This window comes from Pongo abelii, chromosome 2, assembly GCF_028885655.2.
Source record: "Pongo abelii isolate AG06213 chromosome 2, NHGRI_mPonAbe1-v2.0_pri, whole genome shotgun sequence".
Taxonomy (NCBI): Eukaryota; Metazoa; Chordata; class Mammalia; order Primates; family Hominidae; genus Pongo; species Pongo abelii.
This window is the reverse complement of record NC_085928.1, coordinates 206343118-206370392: the sequence shown is the minus strand read 5'-3', so window position 1 is coordinate 206370392 and position 27275 is coordinate 206343118. Positions and strand designations below refer to the sequence as shown.

Here is a 27275-nt window from a genome sequence, read left to right as displayed (position 1 = left end):
TCCCCCGCTCCTCTGCCATCCCCTACCCCAGGTAACAGGCTGGTCTACTTTCTGTCACTGTATCTGAGTTTGCAGCATTTACTGTAAACGGAATCACGTCTTTCATTCAACAGAAGTATTTTGGGGTTTGTCCAGGTGGTTGTGCCTATCAACAGTCATTGTACACGTGTGCGAAAGTCTGTTTATCCATTGAGCTGCTGGTGGGTTTTCAGAGAAAGCTGTTGTGAGCGTCTTTGTTAGTCTTTGTGTGGATGTGTGCTTTTATTTATCTTAGGTAAATCCCTAGGACTGAAATGGCTGGGTCATGTGGTAGGTATCCAGTTAACCTGTAAGAAACTGCCAGACGGTTTTCCAAAGTGGTTGTACATTTTATATACTCACCCACTGTGTATGAGAGTTCTGGTTTGTCCACGTCTTTGATATGTCCACATCTCTCGATGTGGTCAGCCTCTAATTTTAGACACTCTCATGTCTGTAGTGGTATCTCATTACGACTTTAATTTGTATTTCCTTAATGACTCATGTTGTTAGGCATCTTCTCCTGTGCTCACTTGCCATACGTATGTCTTTGGTGCCGTGTCTGTTCAGACTGTTTGCCCATTTTTAATTGTGTGGGGTTTTTTCATGTTGAGTTCTGAAGAGTTCTTGATATATTCTGGATATAAGCCTTTTATCAGGTATGTGATTTACAAATCTTTTTTCCAGCTTGTGGCTTTGTATTTTGATCCTCTTAACAATGTTTCCAAAAAAAATTCTCATGATCAGTAGTGCAAAATGGTGTGTTTTTGAAGGGAAGTTTTAAATTTTGATTAATTTACTAATTTGTTACTTTGTGGATTGCATTTTTGGTGTCATGTCCAAGAAATCTTTGCCTGACCCAAAGTCCCAACAGTTTTCCCCTGTATTTTCTTGTAGACATTTTATAGTTTTGGGCTTTACATTGAGATCTAGGATTCATTAGGGGTTAATTTTTGTATGTGGTGCAAGGTATGAATCAATGTCCAGTTTTTTTGCATGTAGAGATCTAATTGATCTAGTAGCACCATTTATTAAAAAGATGTATCTCTCCACTGAATTGCCTTTGAATCTTTGTCAAAAATCAATTGCTGGCCGGGCGTGGTGGCTCTCGCCTCTAATCCCAGTGCTTTGGGAGGCTGAGGCGGGCGGATCACGAGGTCAGGAGTTCAAGGCCAATCTTGTGAACGTAGCGGAACCCCGTCTCTACTAAAAATACAAAAAATTAGCCAGGCATGGTGGTGGGCACCTGTAATCCCAGCTACTCGGGAGGCTGAGTCAGGAGAATCGCATTAACCGGGGATTTGGAGGTTGCAGTGAGCCGAGATTGTGCCACTGCACTCCGGCCCGGGCGACAGTGTGAGACTCCATCTCAAAAAGAAAAAGAAAAAAATCAATTGTTTGTGTGTGTCTAATTCTGGATTCTGTTTTGTTCCATTGATCTATTTGTCTGTCTTTATCCCAGTATCACACTATCTTGATTACTGTGGGTTTATAAACTATAGTAAGTCTTGAAATCAGCGTAAGATCTCAAACTTGGTTTTGTCTTTTCAAAATTGCTTTAGCTATTCTGGGTTCTTTGTACTTCCATATACATTTTAGAATTAGTTTGTCAATTTCTACAAAAAAGCCTGCTGGGATTTTGATTGGGATTATGATCAATTTGGGGAGAATTGATAGGTTAGCAGTATTGAGCCTTCTGACCATGAACAGTGTATATCTCTGTATTTATCTAGGTTTTCTTTACTATCTTTCAGCAGTGTTTTGTAGTTTTTGGCCTATCAGTCTTTTCCATCTTTTATTGAACATATCCTTAAATAGTACCTATTTTTATGCTATTGTAAACGATACTGGTTTTTCCTGGTAGTGTTGGTTTTTTATTTTTAAAAACTTCTACTTGTGGTAAAATATGCATAATATACTACTATTTTAACCATCTGCAGTGGTGGTAAATACATTCACGCTGTTGCACAGCCGTCGCCAGCATCCATCTCCAGGACTTTTCTCATCTTGTGAAACTGAAACCGCACCTATTAAACAGTAACTTCCCGTTCCCTCCTCTCTCAGCCCCTGAGAACCACCATTTTACCTTCTGACTCTATGGATTTGGCTCCTGTAGATGCCTCATAGATGTAGAATTTTACAGTATTCGTTCTTTTGTGCCTGGCTTATTTCACCTCGGCGTAGTGTATTCAAGGTTCATTTACATTGCAGCATATGTCAGAATTTTCTTCTTTTTAAAGGGTAAATAATATTCTATTGTATGAATATACCACTTTTTGTTTATCCATTTACTTGGATTGCTTTCACCTTTTTTTTTTCACGACGGGGTCTCACTCACTGTGTCTCCCAGGCCGGAGAGCAGTGGTGTGATCAGGGCTCACTGCAACCTCGACTTCCTGGGCTCAGGTGACCCTCCCACCTCAGCCTCCTGGATAGCTGGGACTACAGGTGTGTACCACCATGCCTGGCTAATTTTTTTTTTTTTTTTTTTTTTTTGGAATTTTCTGTAGAGACGGGATTTTGCCGTGTTGCCCAGGCTGGTCTCCAACTCCTGGTCTCAAGCGGCTTTCACCTTTTGGCTGTTGTCAGTAATGCTGTTATGAGATGGTACCGTTGCTTAAACTTTACTTTCCAGTTGTTCGTTGCTAGTATATGTAAATACCATTGATTTTTGTATTTTGAGCTTGGATCCTGCAGTCTTGCTAAATTGACTTATTCTAGTAAGCTTTTTTGTAACTTCCTTTGGACTTTCTACATAGAGTGCCATGTCATCTGCTAATAAACAGTTTTACTTCCTCCTTTCTGATCTTTATGTCTGTTACTTCTTTTTCTTGCCTGATTGCACTGGCTGGATCCTCTGGTATAATGTTATTGTTGTTTTTTTGAGATGGAGTTTTGCGCTTGTCGCCCAGGCTGGAGTGCAGTGGCACAATCTCGGCACACTGCAACCTCCGCCTCCTGGGTTCAAGCGATTCTCCTGCCTCAGACTCCTGAGTAGCTGGGATTACAGGCACCTGCCACCACACCTGGCTAATTTTTGTATCCTTGGTAGAGATGGGGTTTTACCATGTTGGCCAGGCTGGTCTCGAGCTCCTGACCTTAGGTGACCTGCCTGCCTCAGCCTCCCAAAGTGCTGGGATTATGGGGGTGGGCCACCAAGCCCAGCCTCATCTAATATAATGTTGAATAGAAGGGTAGATACTTTGTTTCTGATCTTCCAGGGGATGCATTTAGTCTCTCACCATTAAGAGTGGTGTTAGCTGGCCAGGCGTGGTGGCTCACGCCTGTAATCCCAATACTTTGGGAGGCCGAGGTGTGCAGATCACGAGGTCAGGAGATCGAGACCATCCTGGCTAACATGGTGAAACCCCGTCTCTACTAAAAATACAAAAAATTAGCTGGGTGTGGTGGCGGGCGCCTGTAGTCCCAGCTACTCGGGAGGCTGAGGTGGGAGAATTGCTTGAACCTGGGAGATGGAGCTTGCAGTGAGCCGAGATGGCGCCACTGCATTCCGACTCTGTCTCAAAAAAAAAAAAAAAAAGTGGTGTTAGCTGGCTGGGCGTGGTGGCTCACGCCTGTAATCCCAGTACTTTGGGAGGCTGAGGTGGTGGATCACGAATTCAAGACCAGCCTGGGCAACATGGTGAAACCTTGTCTCTACCCAAAATACAAAAACTAGCCAGGTGTGGTGGTGTGCACCTGTAATCCCAGCTACTTGGGAGGCCAAGGCACAAGAATCGCTTGAACCCAGGAGGTGGAGGTTGCAGTGGGCCGAGATCGCGCCACTGCACTCCGGTGTGGGCGACAGAGCAAAACTGTCTCACAAGACAAAACAAAAAAAGTGGTATTAGCTATAGGTTTTTCATATCTGCCCTTTACCAGGTCGCAAAAAGCTCCCTTTTATTCCTACTTTGCTGAGAGGTGTTTTTTTTTATTGTTTGTTTGTTTTTTTTTTTTTGAGACGGAGTCTTACTCTGTTGCCCAGGCTGGAGTGCAGTGGCGCAATCTTGGCTCACTGCAACTTCTGCCTCCTGGATTCAAGCAATTGTCCTGCCTCAGCCTCCTGAGTAGCTGGGATTACAGGCACATGCCACCACGCCCGGCTAACTTTTGTATTTTTAGTAGAGATGGGGTTTCACCATGTTGGCCAGGCTGGTCATGAACTCCTGACCTCAAGTGATTCGCCCACCTCGGCCTCCCACAGTGCTGGGATTACAGGCGTGAGCCACCGCGCCTGGCTATTTTTTTGTATTTTGAGTAGGGACGGGGTTTCACCATGTTGGCCAGGATGGCTTCGATCTTTTGACCTCGTGATCCGCCCACCTCGGCCTCCCAAGGTGCTGGGATTACAGGTGTGAGCCACCGCGCCCGGCCCTTATTGTCTCTTAAATAACTTGTCAGTAATCCCCTGTATTTTAGCATTGCCCTTCTGACACTCACCTCTTCTTCCAGAGGTTTCCGGGGCTGCCAGTTCCTGGGCTTTTGAGGATTCCAGGCGATCAGTCAAGTGTCTCTGACGCTGGAATTTGTGATTTTCTTGGGTCAGCTCTCAACTGCCACCAGCCCATCTGCTTTCCAGCTTCCAAAGTTGGAAGCTGTGTGGTGGTTTTTCCTCTACCATTCTCCCCCTCCCTAGGGGCCTATGGCATTCAAAACATCCTTTTTTAATTGTTGTTCTGGTGAGGTTTCCAGGAAGGAGTGACATTGTGTGGAATCTACTGTTTTTTCCTGGAACCCCTGTCCCTTCTTCAGACTTCCTCACAGAATCCACGCATTCACTCAGCGTTAGCGAATGACATGGTATCCACTCAGCGAGTCCGATGTGGGTTATAAGACTTCCGCGGGGACCTCCATGGGCCCGCCTCCTTGGGCCAAGCAGTACAGTCCTGAATGGGCTGAATGCTGGCTTTACCTTTTACTCTCTGGGTGCCCTTGGCCACCTCTCCAGAGCTTGTTTCCATATTTGTAAAATGGGGATAATCTGGGGTAGTAAGGCAGGTTTTCGGTCAGCCAGTGAAGATACACTCTTAGTGAAGAGCTGGCGCATAGCGTCTTCCTGAGGACGCAGGCTGTGACTTCTGCCCCTTCATATTCTCCCAGAAACCAGCATCGGGTGGGCATGTGGGGTGGGGTGCATGGTGGGTGTCTAAGGAAGGTGAGAGGGGAGGGAGGTTTTCCTGGTCCCCCGCCTCAGCAGCTGTACCTTCTGGGCACCCCAGCTGGATTCTAAGGAAGGTGAGAGGGGAGAGAGGTTTTCCTGGTCCTCAGCAGCTGTACCTCCTGGGCGCCCCAGCTGGATGTAACAACATTGGATTCCTCTGTTTCTCTCTGTCCCCTGTATACTGTGTCTGCCAATGAAGCAGGGCCTCTTCTCTGGTCCCCTGACCTTGGCAGGGCTCTCCCCTACCCCATGGCAGAAGAGAGTCACCATTCCCCTAACATTTGCCCTCCCCCAGATCCTGAGCCTCCATTCCCGATGACGGCTTCCTAGTGCCTTGGACCAGGCAAGCCCCTTCCCCTTTGAGGGTCCCAGGCTCTTCAAGGGTCAAATGGTGAGCAGGATCCAGTGGGATTTAAGGTGTATGTCTTGAAGCCCCAGACATTTCTCTGGCTCCCAGGCTCTCCTGGGCCCTCCGGCCTGCTCTAGATGACATGTTCCCAGCTCCTGGGTCTTGGTGTAGACATGGTCCTGAGGGGATGAGCAGTGTATCTTGTAGACTGAATGTTCACTTCCAAGCTCTGGCATCTCCTCTCCACTCCTTCTTTCCACACTCCACCTCCAGGGCCAACAATAGGCCCCTTCAGCTCTGGAGTCTTGCGTAGGGCTTGGGGGTGGGGTATGGCCTGAGCTGGCAGTGCGCAGGATGACAAGCCAGGCAGCCTCTGCCCAGCCCTGGAAGAGCTCTCTCTGGGAGTGGCTAGCTGCTGGGAGCTAGACTGCATCCTTCCCTCTGGGCCCTCGTGCCATGACAGTGCAGGGGCAGGACAGGCAACGAGAGGCAGCTCTCTGCGGCACTCGTGTCCTGGCCTCGGCACCTGGGCACGCGTGGTGTGCATGGAGTGAGACCCAGACAGCTGCAGCAGTGTGTCCTCCGCCACCCACTGCTGCTGGTGTCTGTGTTGGGGAGCGACGGTGCAGGAGCACATTAGGGCTCTCGGTGTACTGTCTCTGTGTGTCAGCATTGACACTCCGGTCTTCAGCTGGCGGAGCATGAAACGGTTTCACAGTACTTTCAAGACTTGATACAGATGGATGCTCTTGTCGCCACATGTCAGCCCCACCAAGTCCAGTCAGCCTCAGGTTCAGTGTGGACTGGGTCACGCTGTTTAGTCAGATCCTCGCCCCTGCTCTCTCAAGTGACGCTCCCTTCTCCACTGGAGTTGGAGGGGACGAGGCATAGCAGGGCCCTGTCTGGTGTGTCTGCCTCTGCTTCTGTGCTCTGCCCTCCCACCCTAGCACCTGCCTGTTCCCCTCCTCTCTCTCGGTGAGCTGGGATCCTGACAGACCCAGGCCCCCTTCCCATCACCCTGTGTGGCAGCCCGCGCCCCAGCACCCGTCCGCGGTCCGGTGAGAAGGCACCTTCCTTAAGGCCAATGTCAGGCTCTCCCTCTGCCTGAGGGACTGGCTGAGTTCTGGTTCTGAGATGGCTTTGGGGGACTGAGTTGCTTAGTGAGTCTGGGGTCGGAGTGGTTGTGATGACATTGACAGCCCCTCTTCCCAGAAAGGTGCTGGCATCTCTGGATTAGAAATCATGGGGGGAGGCAAAGCCGGGGCTGGGAGAGGGCAACCAGGCTTGTTCCTGGCACCCGCTGGGAAAGCAACCTGGCAGCAGCTCACAGGGAAAGAAGCAGCCACCGTTCTCTAGTTTTCCTCACAAACACTGAGTCCTTCTCAGCAGGCACACCCAGGGCCCCTGCCAGGTTCTCCCTTCAGGGCGACAGATGTGGACAGATGGTTGCAGAGGTGTACAAACGGCTCCTTCAGCATAATTATATGCTGATACAAAGAGTTACAGGAATAGTGACCCTTTAAGGATAGGAACATGATGGATAATTTAAACTTTTAAAAATTCTTGGCCAGGCACAGTGTCTCACGCCTATAATCTCAGCCCTGTGGGAAGCTGAGGTGGGCGGATCATGAGGTCAGGAGATCGAGACCATCCTGGCCAACACAGTGAAACCCCGTCTCAACTCTACTAAAAATATAAAAATTAGCTGGGCGTGGTGGCGCACACTTGTAATCTCAGCTACTCGGGAGGCTGAGGCAGGAGAATCGCTTAAACCTGGGAGGCAGAGGTTGCAGTGAGCCGAGATCGCGCCATTGTACTCCAGCCTGGGCAACAGAGCAAGACTCCATCTCAAAAAAAGAAAAAATTCTTTTGGCTATTTTTCACATGTATTATTGTGTAGTTTTACTACTCATGTTTTCAAGCATCCCTCCAACAAAACAGCAGAGATAACCATTTGTGGCTAGGAAATGGGAATTTACAGAAGAGATGGCATTTGACTTGGGTCTTGAGGAGTGTGTGGGAGTTTATCATGTAGACAAAGTAGAAGTGTCACAGACAAAAAATAGCTCAGGCATTAAATTTTATTTATTTATTTATTTATTTATTGAGATGGAGTCTCTCTGTTGCCCAGGCTGGAGTGCAGTGGCACGATCTTGGCTCACTGCAACCTCCGCCTCCTGGATTCAAGCGATTCTCCTGCCTCAGCCTCCCGAGTAGCTGGGATTACAGGCGCACACCACCACGCCCAGCTAATTTTTATATTTTTTAGTAGAGACGGGGTTTCACCATGTTGGTTAGGCTGGTCTCGAACTCCTGACCTCAGGTGATCTGCCTGCCTCGGCCTCCCAAAGTGCTGGGATTACAGGCGTGAGCCACTGGGCCCCGCCACAGACATTAAAATTAAAGGGCATCCGGACATGGTGGCTGGTGCTTGTCATCCCAGCTACTCAGGAGGCTGAGGTAGGAGGGTCACTTGAGCCAAGGAGTTCAAAGTTAAAATAAGCCATGGTCACACCACTGCACTCCAGCCTGGGCAACAGAGCAAGACCCAGTCTCTTAAAAACAAAAAACAAGAAGAACCCCAGAGTATGTCTAGGGAAGGGCAAACACTTGGCTTGGCTGGGACATGGAGACATTTGAAGGGAATGCTAAGAGAGAGAGGTGAGGAACTAGGTGAGGAGTGCAGCCCAGAGGGCCTGTGTGCCAGCCGGGGATTGGGCCCTCGAGGACTGAGGGAAGGGCCTGCGTGCCAGCCGGGATTGGGCCCTCGAGGACTGAGGGAAGGGCCTGCGTGCCAGCCGGGATTGGGCCCTCGAGGACTGAGGGAAGGGCCTGCGTGCCAGCCGGGATTGGGCCCTCGAGGACTGAGGGAAGGGCCTGCGTGCCAGCCGGGATTGGGCCCTCGAGGACTGAGGGAAGGGCCTGCGTGCCAGCCGGGATTGGGCCCTCGAGGACTGAGGGAAGGGCCTGCGTGCCAGCCGGGATTGGGCCCTCGAGGACTGAGGGAAGGGCCTGCGTGCCAGCCGGGATTGGGCCCTCGAGGACTGAGGGAAGGGCCTGCGTGCCAGCCGGGATTGGGCCCTCGAGGACTGAGGGAAGGGCCTGCGTGCCAGCCGGGATTGGGCCCTCGAGGACTGAGGGAAGGGCCTGCGTGCCAGCCGGGATTGGACCCTCGAGGACTGAGGGAAGGGCCTGCGTGCCAGCCGGGATTGGGCCCTCGAGGACTGAGGGAAGGGCCTGCGTGCCAGCCGGGGGAGGACGGCAGGTCTGTGCTTGGAGCACAGTAACAGTAGGCAGCCAGGTGCTGTGCTTGACTCTTCGTGACAGTTTTATGAAGGAGATTCCGTTTATCCCCTCTCTACAGATGAGGAAATTGAGGCTTAGAGGTTATTTGCTCAAAAGTTGCCCCACTGGAGCGTGATGGAGTCAGGATTTCAGCCCCCATCTGCCTGACTCCTGATCTCATTGTCACTGTTGGGAGGAATTCTGAGGCGGTTGAAGTGGCCGGACCGGTGTGCCTGGTGGAGAAGGTGGAGGAAGGAGGAGGAGTCTTGGTTGGGGGTCCGTGGTGGGGTGTGGTTTCTACCTCGGGTGGCTGGTGTTGGCTTGTGATGTTTTCAGCAGGATACAGGAGCGCAGAAGCAGAGTTGAAGGGGTGCTGGTGAGCCCAGTTTGGATGTGCAATGTGCAGTACCTGTGCAGCCTCCTAGCGGAGCTGCCCTGTAAATGTCTGGAAATGTGGGTCTGGAGCCACAGGAATTCAGGAATGGGGACAGCACATGGTGGTAATAGGAGCCCCTGGAGGCGTAGGTCACCCCAGGGAGCAGAGCATCAGTGGAGAATAGAAGGAAACATGAGTTCAAAAGTCTTAGGAAATACAACAGTTAAGAAGCTGGGGGCGGGGTGGGCAGCAGCGGTGGGGGCAGGGGGCAGGTGCAGTGGCTCATGTCTGTAATCCCAGCACTTTGAGAGAGCAAGGCTGGCAGAATGCTTGAGCCCAGGAGTTTGAGACCAGCCTGGGCAACATGACGAAACCTCATCTCTACAAAAAATACAAAAATTAGCTGGGTGTGATAGTGCACACCTGTAATCCCAGCTACTCAGGAGATGGAGGCAGGAGGATTGCTTGAGCCTGGGAGGCAGAGGTTGCAGTGAGCCAAGATCGCACCACTGCACTCCAGTCTGGGGGCACAGTGAGACCCTATCTCAAACAAACAAACAAACAGAAAACATGTGAGGGTGAAGAGGCTTCAGGGCTGGACCATGGGCCTAGCACTGCCAGCAGACACAGCCTTGCCTGCCCTCAGGACCTCAGCTGCCAGGCCCCCCTGGGAGGGAGTGGGCCCCCGTGTCCTGGAGATGGAGAGAGTATGGACAGTCATGGCGTGTGTCTGAATCACTCCCTTTTCTTTCTTGGGCCCTGGCCAGCCTCCTCCCCAGACCAGTGTGATGTCAGGCCCAGCTGACCTGAAGGTGCAGGGTTGCCTGGTGCAGGTTCCTCTGGGATGAGATTCCGAGGGCACCCAGCCTGGCCTTGCTCCAGAAGCTTGGGCTCTGCGCACAGAGGGGTGAGTTAAGGCTAACTAAACTTGGTGGGGCTGACATGTGGAAGCAAGATAATCCTCTGGCTGGGGGAGGAGCTGTAAGCCCCCCTCTCCTCTTCAGTATGTTCTTTTTTCCTTCAGGGCTTGGAGAAGAAGGAGGTGGAGATGGGAGAGGGCCAGCTGGGAGGTAGGGTTGGTGTATATTCCTAAGAATACGGTAGATTGTTTTGGAAAAATCCTCTTGGCCGGAAATTGCCTGTCATGTCTGCGCCTTGGTGTGGATTTGTCACTTCACATGCAGTTGGAGAGGCTGGAGAGGGGAATGGACAGCAGAGCTGGGCTGGTTTCCAGCCTCTTGTTTCCTTTAGCTCTGCAGAGTGGAGATAGAAAGAGACAAGTGAAGAGCAGAGGGGGTGTACACGTGGGGTGGATTCTCGAAATCCTAGAGGTAGTTTGGATCCTGTGGATGTCTTACAATAGGATGGTACTAGGACGCGAGATTTACAGGGGGAGGTGAGGCAGGGAGAAAGCAGGAAAGGGCAGTGGTTTGGATCAGATCCTTTATCCAGCCAGGGCAAGAAGGGAGGGGCCTGGTATTTTCTGCCTTGCCTTCTACAGCCTCCCGGCTTTGCAGCTACTCCCAGGACTAGTGTGTGCCTTTAGCTGCAGTAAGATGCCGAGGAGCTTCTGTACAGCATAGAACCAGGCGTTTGGGGGCCTCGCCGGCAGTCATCCACCTACCCTGGTGTGCTTGGGGTGGGGAAGGGGCTGTGTGAGGAGAGTGGGCCTTAGGGGGAGCCTCACCTAGTGCCCTCCCAGGGTCTGGCTCAGCCTTGACGCTGCGTGGGGAGGAGAGGTCGCGGTATCTGTCTCTCCTCTGCCCCAACCCAGGGAGGGTGCCCTGAGCTCAGCCCTAAATACCCGGTACTAAAGAGTCAGTGGCTGCTTCAGATGCCACCAGAATGAGAAGCGGTGCCTTGGGGCCCCGGGGGAGAGGAAGAGCCTCTGCCCTGGGACTTCCTGTGCCGGCGATGGCCTCGCGCCAGTGCTGGGCGCGGCGCCCCCGCGTGGGCCTGTGTCGGGGCGGCTTTTCAGCAGGAGTCCGGGCCCTCGTGTCACCGCTGTGAAGTCAGGGAGGTCCGTGCGTGCCCAGCGCACAGCGCGTGCGGCGTTGCGGGAGTGGCGCGCGGGGAATCGGCCGCGGGGGCCTGGGCCGGGGGCGTGGCCTGCGCGGGAGGCGGGCGCTGGGAGGCGGCTGAGCGCGGGGCCGAGCTGCGGGGCAGGTGGGCGCCCGGCGTTCTGGGAGCAGGCGGCCCCGGGGCGGGCTGGGGGCGGGGGGGCTGCAGGCCCCGGGGTGCCTCGGAGGAGGGGTCTCAGGGGGAGTCGGACGGAGGCGCCTCTGCTGTGGGCTTCTCGGATGGCCGTTCGCCGTGAATACGGGGGACTCGGGAATCCCCAAGGCCCCGGTTGGTGGCTCCGGGGACCTGGAGGCGGGCCGAGGGCTGCGTGGAGCCCGGTTCCGCGGCCGGCGAAGGCAGAGCCCCGGCTCTCTCTCGGTGGGGGTCAGCCCGGGGCTGGCACGGCTGGCTCCCCGGGAGAGGGTGGGAGCCGCGCCGCGGAGAGGAGGAGCGGAGCTGGGCCGGGCCGCAGGCCCGCAGGAGGAGGGGCGCGATGAGGCTGTGGGGGGCGGGGGTCACAAACTGGGGCCTCCCCCGGGGCTGAGACGCAGTAGCGGCCCTGCGCTCCTTCTGGAGGATGCTCGAGGCCCGGCCTCCCAGGACGCAGGGCAGTGACGCTGCCGGTGCCGCTGCGGGGCGGGGGCTGCGGGCGCTGCTTCTCTCCCTGACCGCAGCCACTGGGCTTTTGGGCTCCATGGGGGAGAGATCTGCTTACCAGCGCCTGGCTGGGAGCGAGGAGGGACCGCAGGTAATGGGGAAGGCTAGGGGACAGCCAGACACCTGGGCCCCAGACCCCTTCGTCTGCTGTGAGCCGGGCCCAGCCCTGCCCCCTGCGGCAGCCTCTCAGGAGTGAGGGTGTCTGCTCCTGGGCCAGGGAACAGAGAGCGGTGTGTTTTCTGTGGGTGTCGCGGTGGTGACTTAGTGATGCTGGCATCTGCCTCTGTGTGCATGGATCCCCTGGGACCCCAAAAAGCTGCCCGTTGGGCTTTCTTCCATGCCCCAAGGGAGTCCAGGAAGCACTGCTAGGATTGGGGTTCAGTCTTTTAGGAGAGCTGAGTCTGTATGTCCTGGGCATTCCCATTTCCTAGCCTTTTGAGTATGAATATCAAGCCAGATGTCCTTGTTGGCTTTTGAAAATATGGTCACTGTGTTGATGGATGGGGCCGCTTCCCTTCGCCCTGGAGAGAAAGCACTTCGTCTCCCGACCGGCAGAGGGCAGTAGCTGACAGGAGAAAGGGGGACTAGGTGGGAGCGTTGGGGCTTAAGGTTGGGCTGTTTTCCTGGGCGAGGAGAAAGGGGGCGGGGCCGGGCCGGGCGCGGTGGCTCACGCCCGTCATCTCAGCACTTTGGGAGGCCGAGGCGGGCAGATCACCTGAGATCAGGACGCTGAGGTCAGGAGTTCGGGACCAGCCTGGCCAACATGGCGAAAAAAAAAAAAAAAATAGCTGGGCATGGTGGCAGGTGCCTGTAATCCCAGCTACTCGGGAGGCTGAGGCAGGACAATCACTTGAACCCAGGATCGCGCCACTGCACTCAAGCCTGGGCGATAGAGCAAGACTCTCAAAAAAAAAAAAAAAAAAAAAAAGAAAAAAAAAGGAGGGGGATTCCAGGAGCTGGCCTGGCTCTGACCCGCAAATACTCTGCTTCTTCCCGCAGTTGGATTACTGGGCCAGTTACAGGTCTTGTTCTTACTGGACATCCAAGGAAGGGAGAGTCAGGCGTGGGGTTCTGGTGACTTTGAGACACATATTTCTGGGGACGCTAGAGTTTTTAATCTGGCTATTCTGATCCAGCAGACCCATTTTGAAGTAGAGGGAATAACCCCGCTTAAATTGTTCCCCGGCCCCCGGTCCCTGGGTCTCCTTCCAGGTGTGCTTGGTGCCAGGGTAGGCTGTAGGCTTCTCTGATGCAAGGCACAGTCAGCCAAGGTTTGGGGAAAAGTCAGCTCCAGTGTAACGTAGGCCTGACCTTGTCCACCTGACCTCAGCCCCCACTCAGTCCACACCTGCTATCTCCACAAGCTTTGTGGGGTGGATGACGGGATGAGGAAGAGGGACTGAAGTTGGGGGTGTCCTCCTCCCCACCTCCTAGAGTTAGACCAGGAAATGGCTGTCCCTTTCGGCATCATCAGGGAGGTCAAGCGCTGGGAGAGGCCCTGGGAAGGGAGCCTGGGATGCTGAGTCCCCAAAGCCCTGCTCCCCAGCTGCCCACCCCTCCAGCCAGCTGAGGCTCCCTGAGCTGGTGGCCAGCTGGACAGGGACAAGAGAGCAGTGTGCAAGAAACAGGGGCTCCCTAGGCATGGCTCAGCAGGGAGCGGGGGGTGCCTGGGGAGCTGGAGAGGGCTTCCTGCAGCTGTCAGGTGTGTCTGGGGGCTGTAGCGAGGGGGGTGTAAGAGCAGCTGGCACCCTTTGAGGAGGGCCAGAGAAATCATTTGTCAGTTCTAGAAACATGGAGGCCCCACGGGGGCTTGATGGAGTGTCTCTAGGCCCCTTAATCTGAGGCTGTGGTCTGTGTCGGGGGTGTTACACAGGAGACATCCTACAGCTTTGGGGTGGGGGCATCCCAGCAGGAGTCTCAGGGCATATTTGTTTGTTTTGAGGGGGTTTGGGAACTTGGCCACCTGCTCTGGGTAGGAGGCACCCTGGGTGTTTGGGCAGCAGACAGGGCCACCCCAGGGGAGGGGGTGAGGATCCTCACCCCACCCTACGCTTGCTCTTGGCTGGACTACCCCGCTCTGGCAGGCTGCCGGCCTCCTATTTCCGTCGGGCACCAGGGTAACAGGGCCACGTTAGGGTCTGAGCCAGGAGACGCCCAGCCAAGGCTGGGACTGGGAGGTGGGGGAGGGTCTCTGAAGAGTCATCGCAGGGCCCAGCAGAGCCTCTGGGGCCCAAGCCTCCCACTCAGGCTGTGTGTTAGTCCCCACGTCCCCACACAAGCCCATGAGGGAGTCCACAGCCCTGCTTTGTACATGCTGTTTGAGTCACAGAGCCCCCACCCTAAAGTCGCAGGAGTTGTCTGCAACTGTGAGGGCTGGGGTAGAAGCCAGAGACAGGAGCTTTGTGTATGGGGAGGCAGGGGGGCCAGCGCGGGTGGCTGGGAGGAAGAGTCCCCCCCATTCCTGCCGCCCTCTTGGCAGTGATTCAGAAAGGTCCTTTTTCAGCCAGTGTCAGAGCTGCTCAGCTGGGGAGGGAGGGAAGGAGGGAGGGAGAGAGAGAGAGGCAGGCAGGCAGGCAGGAGGGAGGGCGGGCGGGCGGGCAGTCGGGTGGGGAAGCCGGGGAGTAGGGCTGGACTGTGGCCACTGCCCTGGAGAGAAGACAGAAACAGGACAGAGGATCCCGGCTGCAGCCAGCGTGAGGAAAGCTCCTCCGTTCCCTGCCAGACTGGCCAGCTGTGGAAACCCAGCCGGGCTTGCAGCAGAGTGGAGGGGCCCACCCCGTTCTTCCTCATTTCCTGCCCCTGGTGTGGGATTTGGGGGGCTCCTGGGCAGAGTGCGAAGCTCCGGAGCCGAGGCCGCCGGATCCCCGGTGACTGCTCAGGGGGGTCCCGCTGCGTGGAGATGCCGGCAGCACGTCGGTTCCCTGGCCTGGAGCTCTCCTTCCCTCTCCTGGCCAGACTGCGGCGACGCCTGTACACAGTGAGTGGGGGGCAGGGGCTGCACTGCTGGGGACTGGCTGGGCTCCTCAGCACCAGCACTTGACTGAGAGGCAGAAAGCAGGACTGGGAGCGGCTGAGGGACCCCGCCAGTGCGGGCTTGACGGGGGGCCCGGGCCAAGTGGCCTCCCTGCGGCTGCTGCATTCATTGTTCTTGGCCTGTGTGTTTGCACGCCGGCCACAGAGTAGTGACGGACACAGGTGTGCAGACTCCGCGAGGTGCTGGGGGCCAGGCCCATGCAGAATTGGAGAGTGTTTGAACTCGGGAGGAGCTGCAGCCATGCCCTGTGCTGCACAAAGAACTTTGGGCTGGAGGGGGACTTAAAGGGGAGGCGGACCCCTGCGGTGTCACCCTGGACTGAGACCCTGACTGCCTCCCTCACCGGGATCCCGCAGTTCCTTCCCGTCCTCCCACACGCATCCCCTGTGCAGAGCCGCACTGCTGGGTCAGGGAGCATGGAGGGGAGTGTGCAGCTGAGCAGAGGTGCATTAGCTGGTGTTTCAGGGAGAGAGAAAGGGCCGGGCTGTGCTTTCTGAAGAGCTTCAGGGGAGGGGCCTCTGGGTCTCCCCCAGCCCTGACCACCCCGGGCATGGCTTTGAGCTGTTTTCCGGAGCCTAGAGGAGGGGGCCTGGATCCTTGGGAGTTGGTGGTGGGAGGAAGAAGAGGGGGCCTGGAGACTGCTCACCCTGCGGGAGACTAGGAGCCCCCATCCTGAGGCTGAGCCCTGGAGGGGGTGGGGTCACTTTGCTCCAGGGACAGGGCAGTGGTGGCCAGGCCATGGCCGTGGCCGGGTAGAGGGGAGACGCTGCCTAGGCCCGTGACTGCCAGTGCGCCTCTGGGCTTGCTTCCGGAAAGCCGCAGGGCCTGGTCCTCTTAAACTCCACTCCTCTTGTTTTGTAAACAGATGATTTTGTTGAGGATAAATGAATACAGCTTAATACTTAGAACTGTTCCTCGCATATAGTAAGTGCAGTTGAAGTGTTAGATTTTATTTTATTTTGAGATGCAGTTTTGCTCTTGTTGCCCAGGCTGGAGTGCAATGGCACAATCTTGGCTCACCTCAGCCTCCTGAGTAGCTGGGATTACAGGCATGTGCCACCACGCCCGGCTAATTTTCTATTTTTAGTAGAGACGGGGTTTCTCCATGTTGGTCAGGCTGGTCTCGAACTCAGGTGATCCGCCCACCTCAGCCTCTCTGAGTGCTGGGATTACAGGCGTGAGCCACTGCGCTCAGCCTAGATGTTATTTTTATTGTTACTCGTCTTAAATAAAGTTAATAGAAATATATAACCTGTTATATTAACGTGTTAACCTGTGTACAATGAAACAAGCAACACAGTGGGAACTCTAATATAAAGAGACATAAGAGGAAGGTAATAATATTTTATGTATCCTAATACGTTAGTAACCTAGACAATGTAGTAAGGAGTCAGATCCTGAGACCTCAGGTGGAAACACCGTGAAGGCAGCATCTGCAAGTGCTGACCGAGAGGGGAGTTTTGAAATAATGAGAGGGGGTTGCCTTCATTGACATTTTTTGCAAATAGTGGACCTCTGCTATGTTCTGAATAAAGCAAAGTCCATTTTCCCTTAAGTTTACACAGTAGTTTCATTCCAGGAAAATTTATTTTATATTAAAACCATAAGGCCAGGAGCAGTGGCTCACGTCTGTAATCCCAGCACTTAGGGAGGCCAAGGCAGGTGGATCACTTGAGGTCAGGGGTTCGAGACCAGCCTGGCCAACATGGAGGAACCCCGTCTCTACTAAAAATACAAAAATTAGCCGGGCGTGGTGGTAGGTGCCTGTAATCCCAGCTTCTCGGGAGGCTGAGGTGGGAGAATTGCCTGAACCTGGGAGGCTGAGTTTGCAGTGAGCCAAGATCATACCATTGTACTCCAGCCTGGGTGACAGAGTGAGACTGTCTCAAAACAAACAAACAAAAAACTATAAAAGTACTTTCTTGTTTATATATAAAGTGGGATCATATTCTAGCTTTGCATGATCATAAACACCTTCATGAATTGAGTTGTGTGGGATTTGGGACAGTGCGAGAATGTCCTATGCATTGCAGGCTAGCTCACGCTCTTGTCCCCAAACCACCCACTGAATGTCACTAAGGCCCCTCCCAAATGTTGTGGCAACCAAACCTGTCCCATAGGGGGCTGTGCAGCCTCAGGAGAACCGTTCCAGTAAAGGGTTACAGCTTTAAGGAAACCACCGGCTGGCCCAGCTGCCTGCCCGGTCGCCGAGGTGGAAGAGCCAGGATTTGAACTGAGGGTTTCTCATTCCCCTTTGTTACTCTTTGTACTTCCCTGAGCTGCCTGAAAAAGTCAGAACTGGCACTGTGTTGGCAGGGCCACTGGGAACTGTGGGGGCAGGAGACTCACGCTGGGCCTGGGCTGTGTGTGCCTGCTTCTCTGAGTGCTGCTCACTGTGATGGGAGCTGGAGAGGAGGGCACCGCTGAGTGGGGGGAGGGGGATGGCTTGGTCCCCAGCCGGGCAGCTGGCCTTTTTTCTCTTGCCTGTTTTCCTCTTTGGGGATCGAGCATGGGTCAGGGGCTAGCCTGGCCACGCCCTCAGCTCTGACATACCTGACGCAGACAGGGGTGGGTTTGCTGTGCGGTGGATCCGCTTGCTTAGTTTTGCAGGTGCCACCAGCTTCTTTATCTGGGCCCAGGAGAGTGTAGGTCAGAGGTCACTCTCCGGTACCATCTGCTGATTGCGGCCTGCAGTGTGCTTTGTCCAGTACGCTGTGTGTGCGTGTGCGTGCATTTCAGGTCTGAACTATTCAGCATTGTTAAAAAGTCAGGAGAAAGACGAATATTAAGTGAAATCAGGGAACAGAATGGTGTGGTCAATGCGTGAATATTTGTGTAGGGACAACAGAGTTTGAAGCGTCCGCAGAAGACGTCTCTGGCAGCTCCTGGGGAGCTGGGTAGCTGTGCAGTTGGGGAGGGGATGAGATTTGTGGCTCAGTGTGCCTTCTGGATATTTTACCATGTGCATATATTACCTTTTCCAAACAAACTAATGGTGAGATTTCACATATAAATTGAGATTTCTTTCTTGAAAAAATGGAAAGCTTTGACCACACTGGGCCACAGTCTCTTGTGACAACCACTGATGGGATCTGAGCTCCCTGTTGACAGGGGCGTCTGCAAGCCCACCCCAGGCCCCACCCCTCCCTCTTGTCTTCTGCTTGCTGTGGCCCTGTAGGCACTTGAGTGGTGGCCCGTGGAGGGGTCTTTGGATTGTTAGGAGAGGCTGGGGTGGTCAGGCGTTGGGAGGAACTTAGCTTAAGAGCTCATCTGATCTTGAGAGTTTTCTCCATCACATCTGAGGAGTCTATAGATGGGTCTCAGGGCACACTGCACCCTGCAGAGATTTTTATCAAATATTAGGAGTAAGAACACGTCGATGTTCCCGGAGAGACCACTGTTAGTTTTTAAAAGATTTTCAAGGGCTTTCGACCCCTAGAAACTTAGAGCAGGTGAGGAACATGAGCACAGACGGGTTGATCTTGGGTCACTCAGCCACAGATCACATTTCGGGAGCAAGACCCTGACTCCTGACTCCAGGGACAGTGCAGTATCTCCACTGCCCTAATTGTGCCCTGTGGCTGGCAGGAATAGGGGACGTGGGTCCAGGCGGTTCTCAGTAGCTTCTCTCGGGAGTCAGAAGGTGGTGTGAGCCCTTCCAGGTGGATGTGTAGTGGGATGAAGGTGAGCCCAGGTCACTCGGGCAGGCCCCTGTTGTCCCCCAACAACCCTTGTCCCTGAGCCACTCCTCCCTCCCCACAGAGGCTGGGAGGCGGCAGCATGCAGCCAGAGGAGGGCACAGGCTGGCTGCTGGAGCTGCTGTCCGAGGTGCAGCTGCAACAGTACTTCCTGCGGCTCCGAGATGACCTCAATATCACCCGCCTGTCCCACTTTGAGTACGTCAAGAATGAGGACCTGGAGAAGATCGGCATGGGCCGGCCTGGTAGGTGGGATGTTGGCCTGGCTTGTCTTGCCCCTCACCGTTTCCGTCCTCTGTCCTCAGGACCACTCAGTGCGCGGGTGGCAGCTGAGAACTCTGTCTGTCCCAGAGCTCTGAGGGAGCAGGAGGGACATCAGTAGATGCTGATGTGTGATGAGAACAGTTGGCAGTTGTAAAGGTGAATTGGAGTTTGAGGAGAGTGAGGCCTTCCCTAAAGCCGGCTACACAGGAGTCACTCCATGCCACGTTCTGATTGTTCTCATGTAGAGTGTATGTCCTCCATCGCCCCTCCTTCATAAGCCATCAAATTGAGTCTGGTTCTCATCATTCTGAATACCCGGGGGTCCATGTCCAGAGATCTGTAGGGAGAACGCTAGCTCTCAGATGGTTTGCTGATTTGCGCTCACACTCTCTTTCTCGCTCTCTCACACGCACACACATATGCACACGCACGCACACGCACATGCACACGCGCACACATACACGGGCACGCACACGCACACACATACACGGGCACGCACACGCATGTGCGGGCATACGCACACACACACGCACGCACTCGCTTGCGCACACAGACACGCACACATACACGCGCACATGTGCACACGCATGCGCACACGCACACACATGCACGCACGCAGGCACACGCACACACGCATGCGCACACGCGCACAGGCACGCACGCACACACACGCAGGCACACACGCAGATGCACACACACGCACGCACACACACACAGGTTTGCTCTGATATGAGTTCAGCCCTTCATATTTTTCCTAAAAGGGGGTTGTAGCATCTAAAAAGTCATGATGTTCTTCATAGAAGGTTAGAAACATATTAGGGCTTTCAAGTTAAAATAGCTAAATAGGTAATAATGTGTCAAGTTAGACACTGACTTAGTTAAAATAGCTAAATAGGTAGTAATGTGCTAAGTTAGACATTGACTTATGCTACTTTAGGCTTGGATAGTTGGTGTCTGATGCCAGTAGCCTAAGAATTTTACGGAGGGAAAAAAACCTCAACATTGAGAAAATCCTGTTCATTACCTTGATTTTTCCTGAGAACTGGGAGAAGCCCATCGCTTCAAGTTTTTGGTTAAACACCTTCACCCAGTTTGAGAGCCAGTGCCAGGAAGTGGCGTGCAGAGACTGTCTGGTCAGTTGAGGCTCCGAGTTAGTTGGGGTTGATTTCATTGCTATCATCGTGCTGGACGGTGTCTAGTGGCACACTCACCCCCAAGGGGACCACAGGCAGCAGCCTCTCTTGGGCTACGGCGGCCTTCACAGCACGGGGTTCCCCACCCTCCCTGCAGGCCAGCGGCGGCTGTGGGAGGCTGTGAAGAGGAGGAAGGCCTTGTGCAAACGCAAGTCGTGGATGAGTAAGGTGGGTGAGGAGGTGGGTGAGGAGGTGGGAGGGTGGCAGCCTCGAACGCCCCCTCTGCTTCCGGTCCTGGGAACCTTCCTCAGCTCCCCGGCAGGTCGAATCTCGCCGTTCCGCCGGCACTTTGTACAGGACCCCCGCCTCCAGGGTCTTATCGGGCAGGGCACTTGTAGAGCTGCCGGGCTAAGTGTCTGTCTCCGCCAGATACGGACACGCGAGCAGCCTGCGTGCGGTGAGGCCTTCACAGCCCCTCTCAGCATGCCTGGAACAGGAGCTTATTGACAAGTGTGCCTTAACTTAGCCCCGCTGTGTCTGAGCATTGGGGCCAGTGTCCAGCGTGGGGTGGTGGACCTGTCTGGACCCAGAACATCTTTGCTTGGCTTCTCTCCTCCCCGACCCTCTCTAATCTGTGGGTTTCTCTGGTCGTCTGTCCCTGCTGACAGCTTCCTTCCCCACAGCCTGTCCCCACCTCTCCCCACACCTTGTCCTAATTTGGGTCTGTGGTGTAGTGAATCCCTGGTCTGACTCAGTGGAACTTCGCCCATTGTCTGGAAGACAATGAGAGAGGAAGTGAGCCAGCCGTGGCCTTTCCTCCCCACTTCTGGCTTCAGGGCTGGGTTGGGGGGTGGGCAGGGCCGGGCAGCTGGAGTGGGATTGGGCAGCAGAGATTTTCCTGGCCGCAATCCGGCAAAGGGGCTGTCTCTTGGGATCCTGTGGCTTTTTCTGGGAACACTGTCCTGGTCCTTTGCCCGGGTTTTAGGGAAGGATGAGTAGTGTCGGGATGGTGGAAGCAGGAGAAGAGAGCAGCGTGGTTTGCCGAGATTAGGGGTGCTGAGATTTAGGGGTCTTGGATCTGCCACTGGCTCTTGATAGGTCCCTGGGTGGTCAGTGGCCTCCAGATTTTTGTTGTGTCTTCAGTGAAATGATGCTGGGCCCCACTGCCCAGCTCACCTCCTGGGGCTGTAGGAGGCACCGGAGATAATGGCTGCGGAGGGTCTTGTAACCTGAACATTGCTTGCAAACGTAAGGAATTCTAGTTACTGGGAGGAAGCACAGGGCAGAGGCCAGAAGAGGCCCTCAGATTTGAGGCACCCTAGCCCGGACAGACAAGGATCCACCAGCTCTGGGGGCGTGAGACCCAAGCTGGCAAGAATCTGCAGCCTGGAGCCGAGGCTGTGGGTGCCTCAGTGGAGGCCGAGTCAGACTGATGTGGCAGCTTTGACCCTCACGGCCTCCTTTCTTCTGTCCCTTGACCTTCGGCCCCTCCCTGTCCACCGTGGCCTCCGAGTCTCCTCCACTCTTCCTTCTGTCTCAGCCCTCAGCTCTAGGCGCCCCTCCAGAGACCCAGCTGTCTTCCCAGGCCCCCCCCAGCAAGGACTAGCTTCATCTGAACCACACACACACTCACGGTTCAACCTCAGACTAAAATTATCCTCTCCCCTGGGCAGGATGAAGGGCAGCCGACTCCCTGGTGAGGGTGGAGACAGACAGCACCAAATGGTCAGGCCAGAGAAGGGGCCAGGGCTAAAAATGGACAAGGAGGTGTTTGTGGAGGGCCCCTGCGGCTCCTGCGCCATCGACGCGGGTTAGGGCTGGAGTCTGCAGGGTGGCGGGTGCAGGAAGGGAGGGTGGGGCAGGACTGGGAGGAGACTCGGACCTTGGCTGGCGGTGCCCTCCCTGTCCACACAGCTGGGTGTGGGGCCACTCAGCCACAGGCTGCATGCCTGTCGGTCTTTTTCTGGCACCCTCCTTGAGGCCAGCATCAGGCTTTGGGTTCGTATTTGGGGGTGTGCCCTGGACGGAGTGTGGGCTTCCAGCCAGGCTGCCCCACTGGCAGTTTGGCAAAGCCAGGACCTATCTGGAAGCCGAAGCCAGGGATCACCAGGTGGACCCAGCAGGGTGGGACTGAGTGACTGACCCTGGGGTGTTGGATTCCATCTGGCCCCCGGCTGCCTTCAAACAGGTGTTCAGTGGAAAGCGACTGGAGGCTGAGTTCCCCGCTCATCACTCTCAGAGCACCTTCCGGAAGACCTCGCCCGCCCCTGGGGGCCCAGCAGGGGAGGGACCCCTGCAGAGCCTTACCTGCCTCATTGGGGAGAAGGACCTGCGCCTCCTGGAGAAGCTGGGCGATGGCTCCTTTGGCGTGGTGCGCAGGGGCGAGTGGGACGCGCCCTCAGGGAAGACGGTGAGCTCTCTGTGTCCTGCCAGTGCAGCAGAGGCATGGGACCTGGGGCTGGTAGTGGCTCTTCTGCCCCCAACCAGGATGTGGATGGGACCGGGGACGCGTCACAGTGTGGCTCATCCCAGAGTCCATGCTCAAGATTTTTGGGGTTTTATTTATTTATTTTTTTGAGACGGAGTCTCGCTCTGTCGCCCAGGCTGGAGCGCAATAGGCACGATCTTGGCTCCCTGCAACCTCCACTTTCTGGGTTCAAGAGATCCTCCTGCCTCAGCCTCCTGAGTAGCTGGGATTACAGGTGCGCGCCACCACACCCAGCTAGTTTCTGTCTTTTTAGTAGAGATGGGGTTTCACCATGTTGGCCAGGCTGGTCTCAAACCCCTGACCTCAGGTGATCTGCCCACCTTAGCCTCCCAAAGTGCTGGGATTACAGATGTGAGCCACTATGCCCAGCCCATGCTCAGGTTTAACTAAGCACATTTATTATTTCAACTATAAAAATAATTTACTTATTATAAAATTTGGAAAGTATTTGAAAAACAAGAAAAAAAAGTTGCGTGTAATCCCACCAGTCAGAGGAAGCCGAGTTGGCATTTCTGCCTCTTCCTCCCACTTTAGGTATTTTGTTGGATTTAGTTAAGATACAAATTCTGGATACAGCTTTTAAAATCTTGTTCTTTCTTCTCGGCATTGCATTTAACATTTTCCCCTCAGGGATAACGTGTGCACCACAGCATACAGTTCTGGTGTGAGTGTTTCCTATGCAGGAGCCGTGTCCTTACTGCTCAGATCACGTGTGGTGCATTCCCGGCACCTCAGAGGGCTCCTCATGCTCCGTCCACTCAGTGCATCCTTCTCCTGGGGAAGCTGCTGTCACTCAGTGCGTCCTTCTCCTGGGGAAGTCGCTGTGCCGACTTCTAGCTCCACACGTTTGTTTTTGGCATTACATTTAAAGCATTTTCCTTCTACAGCAAAATACCTTTTAATATTCCATTTTATGACCAGCCTGAGCAATATGGAGAAACCCCATCTCTACTAAAATACAAAATTAGCCAGGCGTGGTGGCACCTGCCTGTAATCCCAGCTACTCAGGAGGCTGAGGCAGGAGAATCACTTGAACCCGGGAGGCAGAGGTTGCAGTGAGCTGAGATCACGTCACTGCACTCCAGCCTGGGCGACAAGAGCGAGACTCTGTCTCAAAAAAAAAAATCCATTTTATAACATTTGAATATTCTGTCATCATACTGGTTATCTCTTACTTTTTGGTTGGTATTGAAGCCTGGCATTCCCCCAGGAAGGGGAGGCGTGGCCGACGATGGCTCCCGAGGGCCAGCCGTCTGCCCTTCTCCAGCCAGGCCTCACGCAGAGCACGTAAGCCCAGACACTGGTGACATGCTTACCCACCCAGATGAGGAGCTCGGAGGCAGGGATCGTTGAGTCAAATTGGAGGGTGGAGCAGGTTGGCTCCTCGTGTCCGGGACCTGGCAAGTCCTGAGTCCTTGCAAATCCTGCTCTGGGCAGGTGAGTGTGGCTGTGAAGTGCCTGAAGCCCGATGTCCTGAGCCAGCCGGAAGCCATGGACGACTTCATCCGGGAGGTCAATGCTATGCACTCGCTCGACCACCGAAACCTCATCCGCCTCTACGGGGTGGTGCTCACGCCGCCCATGAAGATGGTGAGTGCTGCGGGCAGGGAGAGGGCTCTGGTCCCAGATGTGTGGTTCGGTTACTCTCCATCCTAAGGTCAGAGGCGCCCTAGATCCTACTTTGGTCTCCCAACCTGATGGAGTAAAGGGGTCCACAGGGGCCCAGCCTGGTACGGGCTGTGTCTGCTGCGGTCCAGTCCGGGTCTGTCTCTGGATTTTGCTGGTGCTCAGTGTCAGAGTTACTCACATGGGAGGGGCTGGCCACTGAGTTTAATTTGGGGGAATTTATGTTTTATTTATTTATTTATTTTAAGACGGAGTCTCACTTTGTCACCCAGGCTGGAGTGCAATGGCATGATCTCGGCTCACTGCAACCTCGGCCTCCTGGGTTCACGCGATTTTCCTGCCTCAGGCTTCCAAGTAGCTGGGATTACAGCCGTGTGCTTACCATGCCTGGCTAATTTTTGTATTTTTAGTAGAGATGGGGGTTTCACCATGTTGGCCAGGCTGGTCCCAAACTCCTGACCTCAAATGATCTACCCGCCTCGGCCTCCCAGAGTGCTGGGATTACAGGCGTGAGCCACCACACCCGGCCGAGTTTTGGAATTTCTAGCCACTGCCTCTTTGGGCTCCTTCTCTCTAGGCATCAGTTTCCCAAATTGCCTCGAGGGAGAGGCCTGAGAAACTGCAGGACTCCTAGAGGTCCCCAGACAGCAGGCCAGGAAGGTGCGTGCAGCCTGGCTCTGGAAAGCCTTCAGGAAGGGGGCTGCGGGCCCAGCGTGGGCTGCTGAGAAGGGGCAGGTCCTCCAGCTCATTCCTCCTGCCTCCTCCTCCGTGGTCTCAGGTGACAGAGCTGGCACCTCTGGGATCGTTGTTGGACCGGCTACGTAAGCACCAGGGCCACTTCCTCCTGGGGACTCTGAGCCGCTACGCTGTGCAGGTGGCTGAGGGCATGGGCTACCTGGAGTCCAAGCGCTTTATTCACCGTGACCTGGCTGCCCGCAATCTGCTGTTGGCTACCCGCGACCTGGTCAAGATCGGGGACTTTGGGCTGATGCGAGCACTACCTCAGAATGACGACCATTACGTCATGCAGGAACATCGCAAGGTGCCCTTCGCCTGGTGAGGGGCAGGTGCTGCCAGCTCACAGAGTCCCTGCAGACCCAGGCCTCAAAGCTGCTGGGGCTTTCTGGACCCACCACAGCCCCTGGTTTTGCTTGGGCCTGCCCTTTTCTGTTCTAAGCCTGGGGTGCCCTCCTTTGCACCCATTCACTCACCATCCATCTAGGAATTCTCGAGGGCCCACGTGCCAGGGTCTGGGTGCTGGAAATCACAGGGATACATGTTGTGGGACTCTCCAAGGGGCTTTGCTGGGTGGGGTGATACAGGGATAGGTGCTGTGTCCTCTCCAAGGGGCTTTGCTGGGGGGGTGTTACAGGGATAGATGCTGTGTCCTCTCCAAGGGGCTTTGCTTGGGGGGGTGGGGTGTTACAGGGATAGATGCTGTGTCCTCTCCAAGGGGCATTATGGGGGGGTGTTACAGGGATAGATGCCGTGTCCTCTCCAAGGGGCATTATGGGGGGCTGTTACAGGGATAGATGCCGTGTTCTCTCCAAGGGGCATCGCTGGGGGGGGGGGTGTTACAGGGATACATGTTGTGGGACTCTCCAAGGGGCATTATGGGGGGAGTGTTACAGGGATAGATGCTGTGTCCTCTCCAAGGGGCATCGCTGGTGGGGGGTGTTACAGGGATACATGTTGTGGGACTCTCCAAGGGGCTTTGCTGGGTGGGGTGATACAGGGATGGGTGCTGTGTCCTCTCCAAGGGGCTTTGCTGGGGGGGTGTTACAGGGATAGATGCTGTGTCCTCTCCAAGGGGCATTGTGGGGGGAGATGTTACAGGGATAGATGCTGTGTCCTCTCCAAGGGGCATTGTGGGGGGGGGTGTGTTAGAGGGATAGATGCTGTGTCCTCTCCAAGGGGCCTCGCTGGGGGGTGTGTTACAGGGATGGATGCTGTGTCCTCTCCAAGGGGCCTCGCTGGGGGGTGTGTTACAGGGATAGATGCTGTGTCCTCTCCAAGGGGCATTGCTGTAGGGGGGTATTCAAAGGTTTCCTGAAATGTCAGGGAAGTTCGCCAGGGAAAGACTCTTTGGTAAGCATGTTCTAGGTAGAGCTAGTGGTAGCCAGGCCCAGGCCACAGCAGGCCTTGTAGATGGGCCAGGGCTGCTTACCTGTGCACTGGGGGTGGTACTTGGCCCTGCCCTGGCCCCTGCGTGGGCTTATCCTCTGCTGAGACCACTGTGGTCCTCTGGTGCCAGAGGCACCCAAAGGTCTGTGATCGGCCAGCTTTGAGGCGGGAAGGGTTGTTCCAGTTCTGCTTTGCCGAGCGGTGGCTGTGGGCAACCCTTATGATCAGGACGCATGGTCATCTTAACGAGCAGCTGGCTTTACACCCAGGGTGAGCAGAGGTCTTAGATTAGGCCTGTTGTCCTGGAGTAATTTATAGCAGCCTCTTTTGTATTCAGGCATCCTGGTTTGCATGGGAAGGTATTAATACAGTTGCCTTTAAACAGCTCGATGAAGTGGGCGGGTTATTGTTCTCATTTCGACGATGAGGATAATGAGCCTTAGAGATCTTGAGTGACTTTCCCGGCCCCATCCCCTTTGAGGGGCAGGGCTCGCTCTGGTTCCCTGTCTGGGCGCCACCCTCCTCTCTGCACCTCATTCCACGCCGGGATGTCCTTTCTGACCTCATCGCAGTGGTACTTCCCCCTCACCCGGGGGTGCCCAGAACGAATGGGTGTATTTGGGTGAAGCCAGTATGACTGTTTCTACCCATTTTGGTTCTTCCCCAGGCCCTATCCGAATTTCCCACCCACTCCTTCCTGCCGAAGGACCCAAATCCCAGGATCCCGTCCCAAATCTGGGAACTGTCATCGTCCCACCACAGCCAGAAAACAGCCTGTGATCTTCTCTCCTTGCCCCGTCCCAGAGCCTCTGACCTCCTTCCTTTCCATGCTTCTCTGGCTGGGAAACTTCCTCTCCTCTTCCCCCACCAGGCTGCATGTGAATAAGAGGCCTGGGCTTAGACGATTTCCCCAAGTCCGTGCACCGTGTCGTCAAGGGGTTCTGCCCGCTTCACACGGCGCCCCCGAGACCTACTGTTGAACCTGGCACGGGGGTCACAAG

General features: G+C 54.9%; 1 protein-coding gene across 21 annotated transcripts in view; it reads left to right on the top strand.

Moving 5' to 3' along the window:
• TNK2 (tyrosine kinase non receptor 2) overlaps nucleotides 1-27275 on the top strand; it is a 44441-nt gene that overhangs the window by 2094 nt on the left and 15072 nt on the right. For 3 of the 21 annotated variants that reach the window (XM_063722616.1, XM_054551018.2, XM_054551013.2), the window contains exons 1-6: nucleotides 11793-11998; nucleotides 18704-18884; nucleotides 20194-20264; nucleotides 22225-22446; nucleotides 23962-24114; nucleotides 24929-25206. In XM_063722616.1, coding sequence (XP_063578686.1) covers nucleotides 11828-11998; nucleotides 18704-18884; nucleotides 20194-20264; nucleotides 22225-22446; nucleotides 23962-24114; nucleotides 24929-25206 — 1076 coding nt within the window. In that variant the 5' untranslated portion in view covers nucleotides 11793-11827. Of the gene's footprint in view, nucleotides 1-11085; nucleotides 11210-11302; nucleotides 11356-11791; nucleotides 11999-14502; nucleotides 14885-18703; nucleotides 18885-20193; nucleotides 20265-21709; nucleotides 21847-22224; nucleotides 22447-23961; nucleotides 24115-24928; nucleotides 25207-27275 lie in introns of those variants that run through there. The other 18 variants (XM_054551017.2, XM_054551028.2, XM_054551019.2 and 15 more) reach the window with 12 other exon arrangements.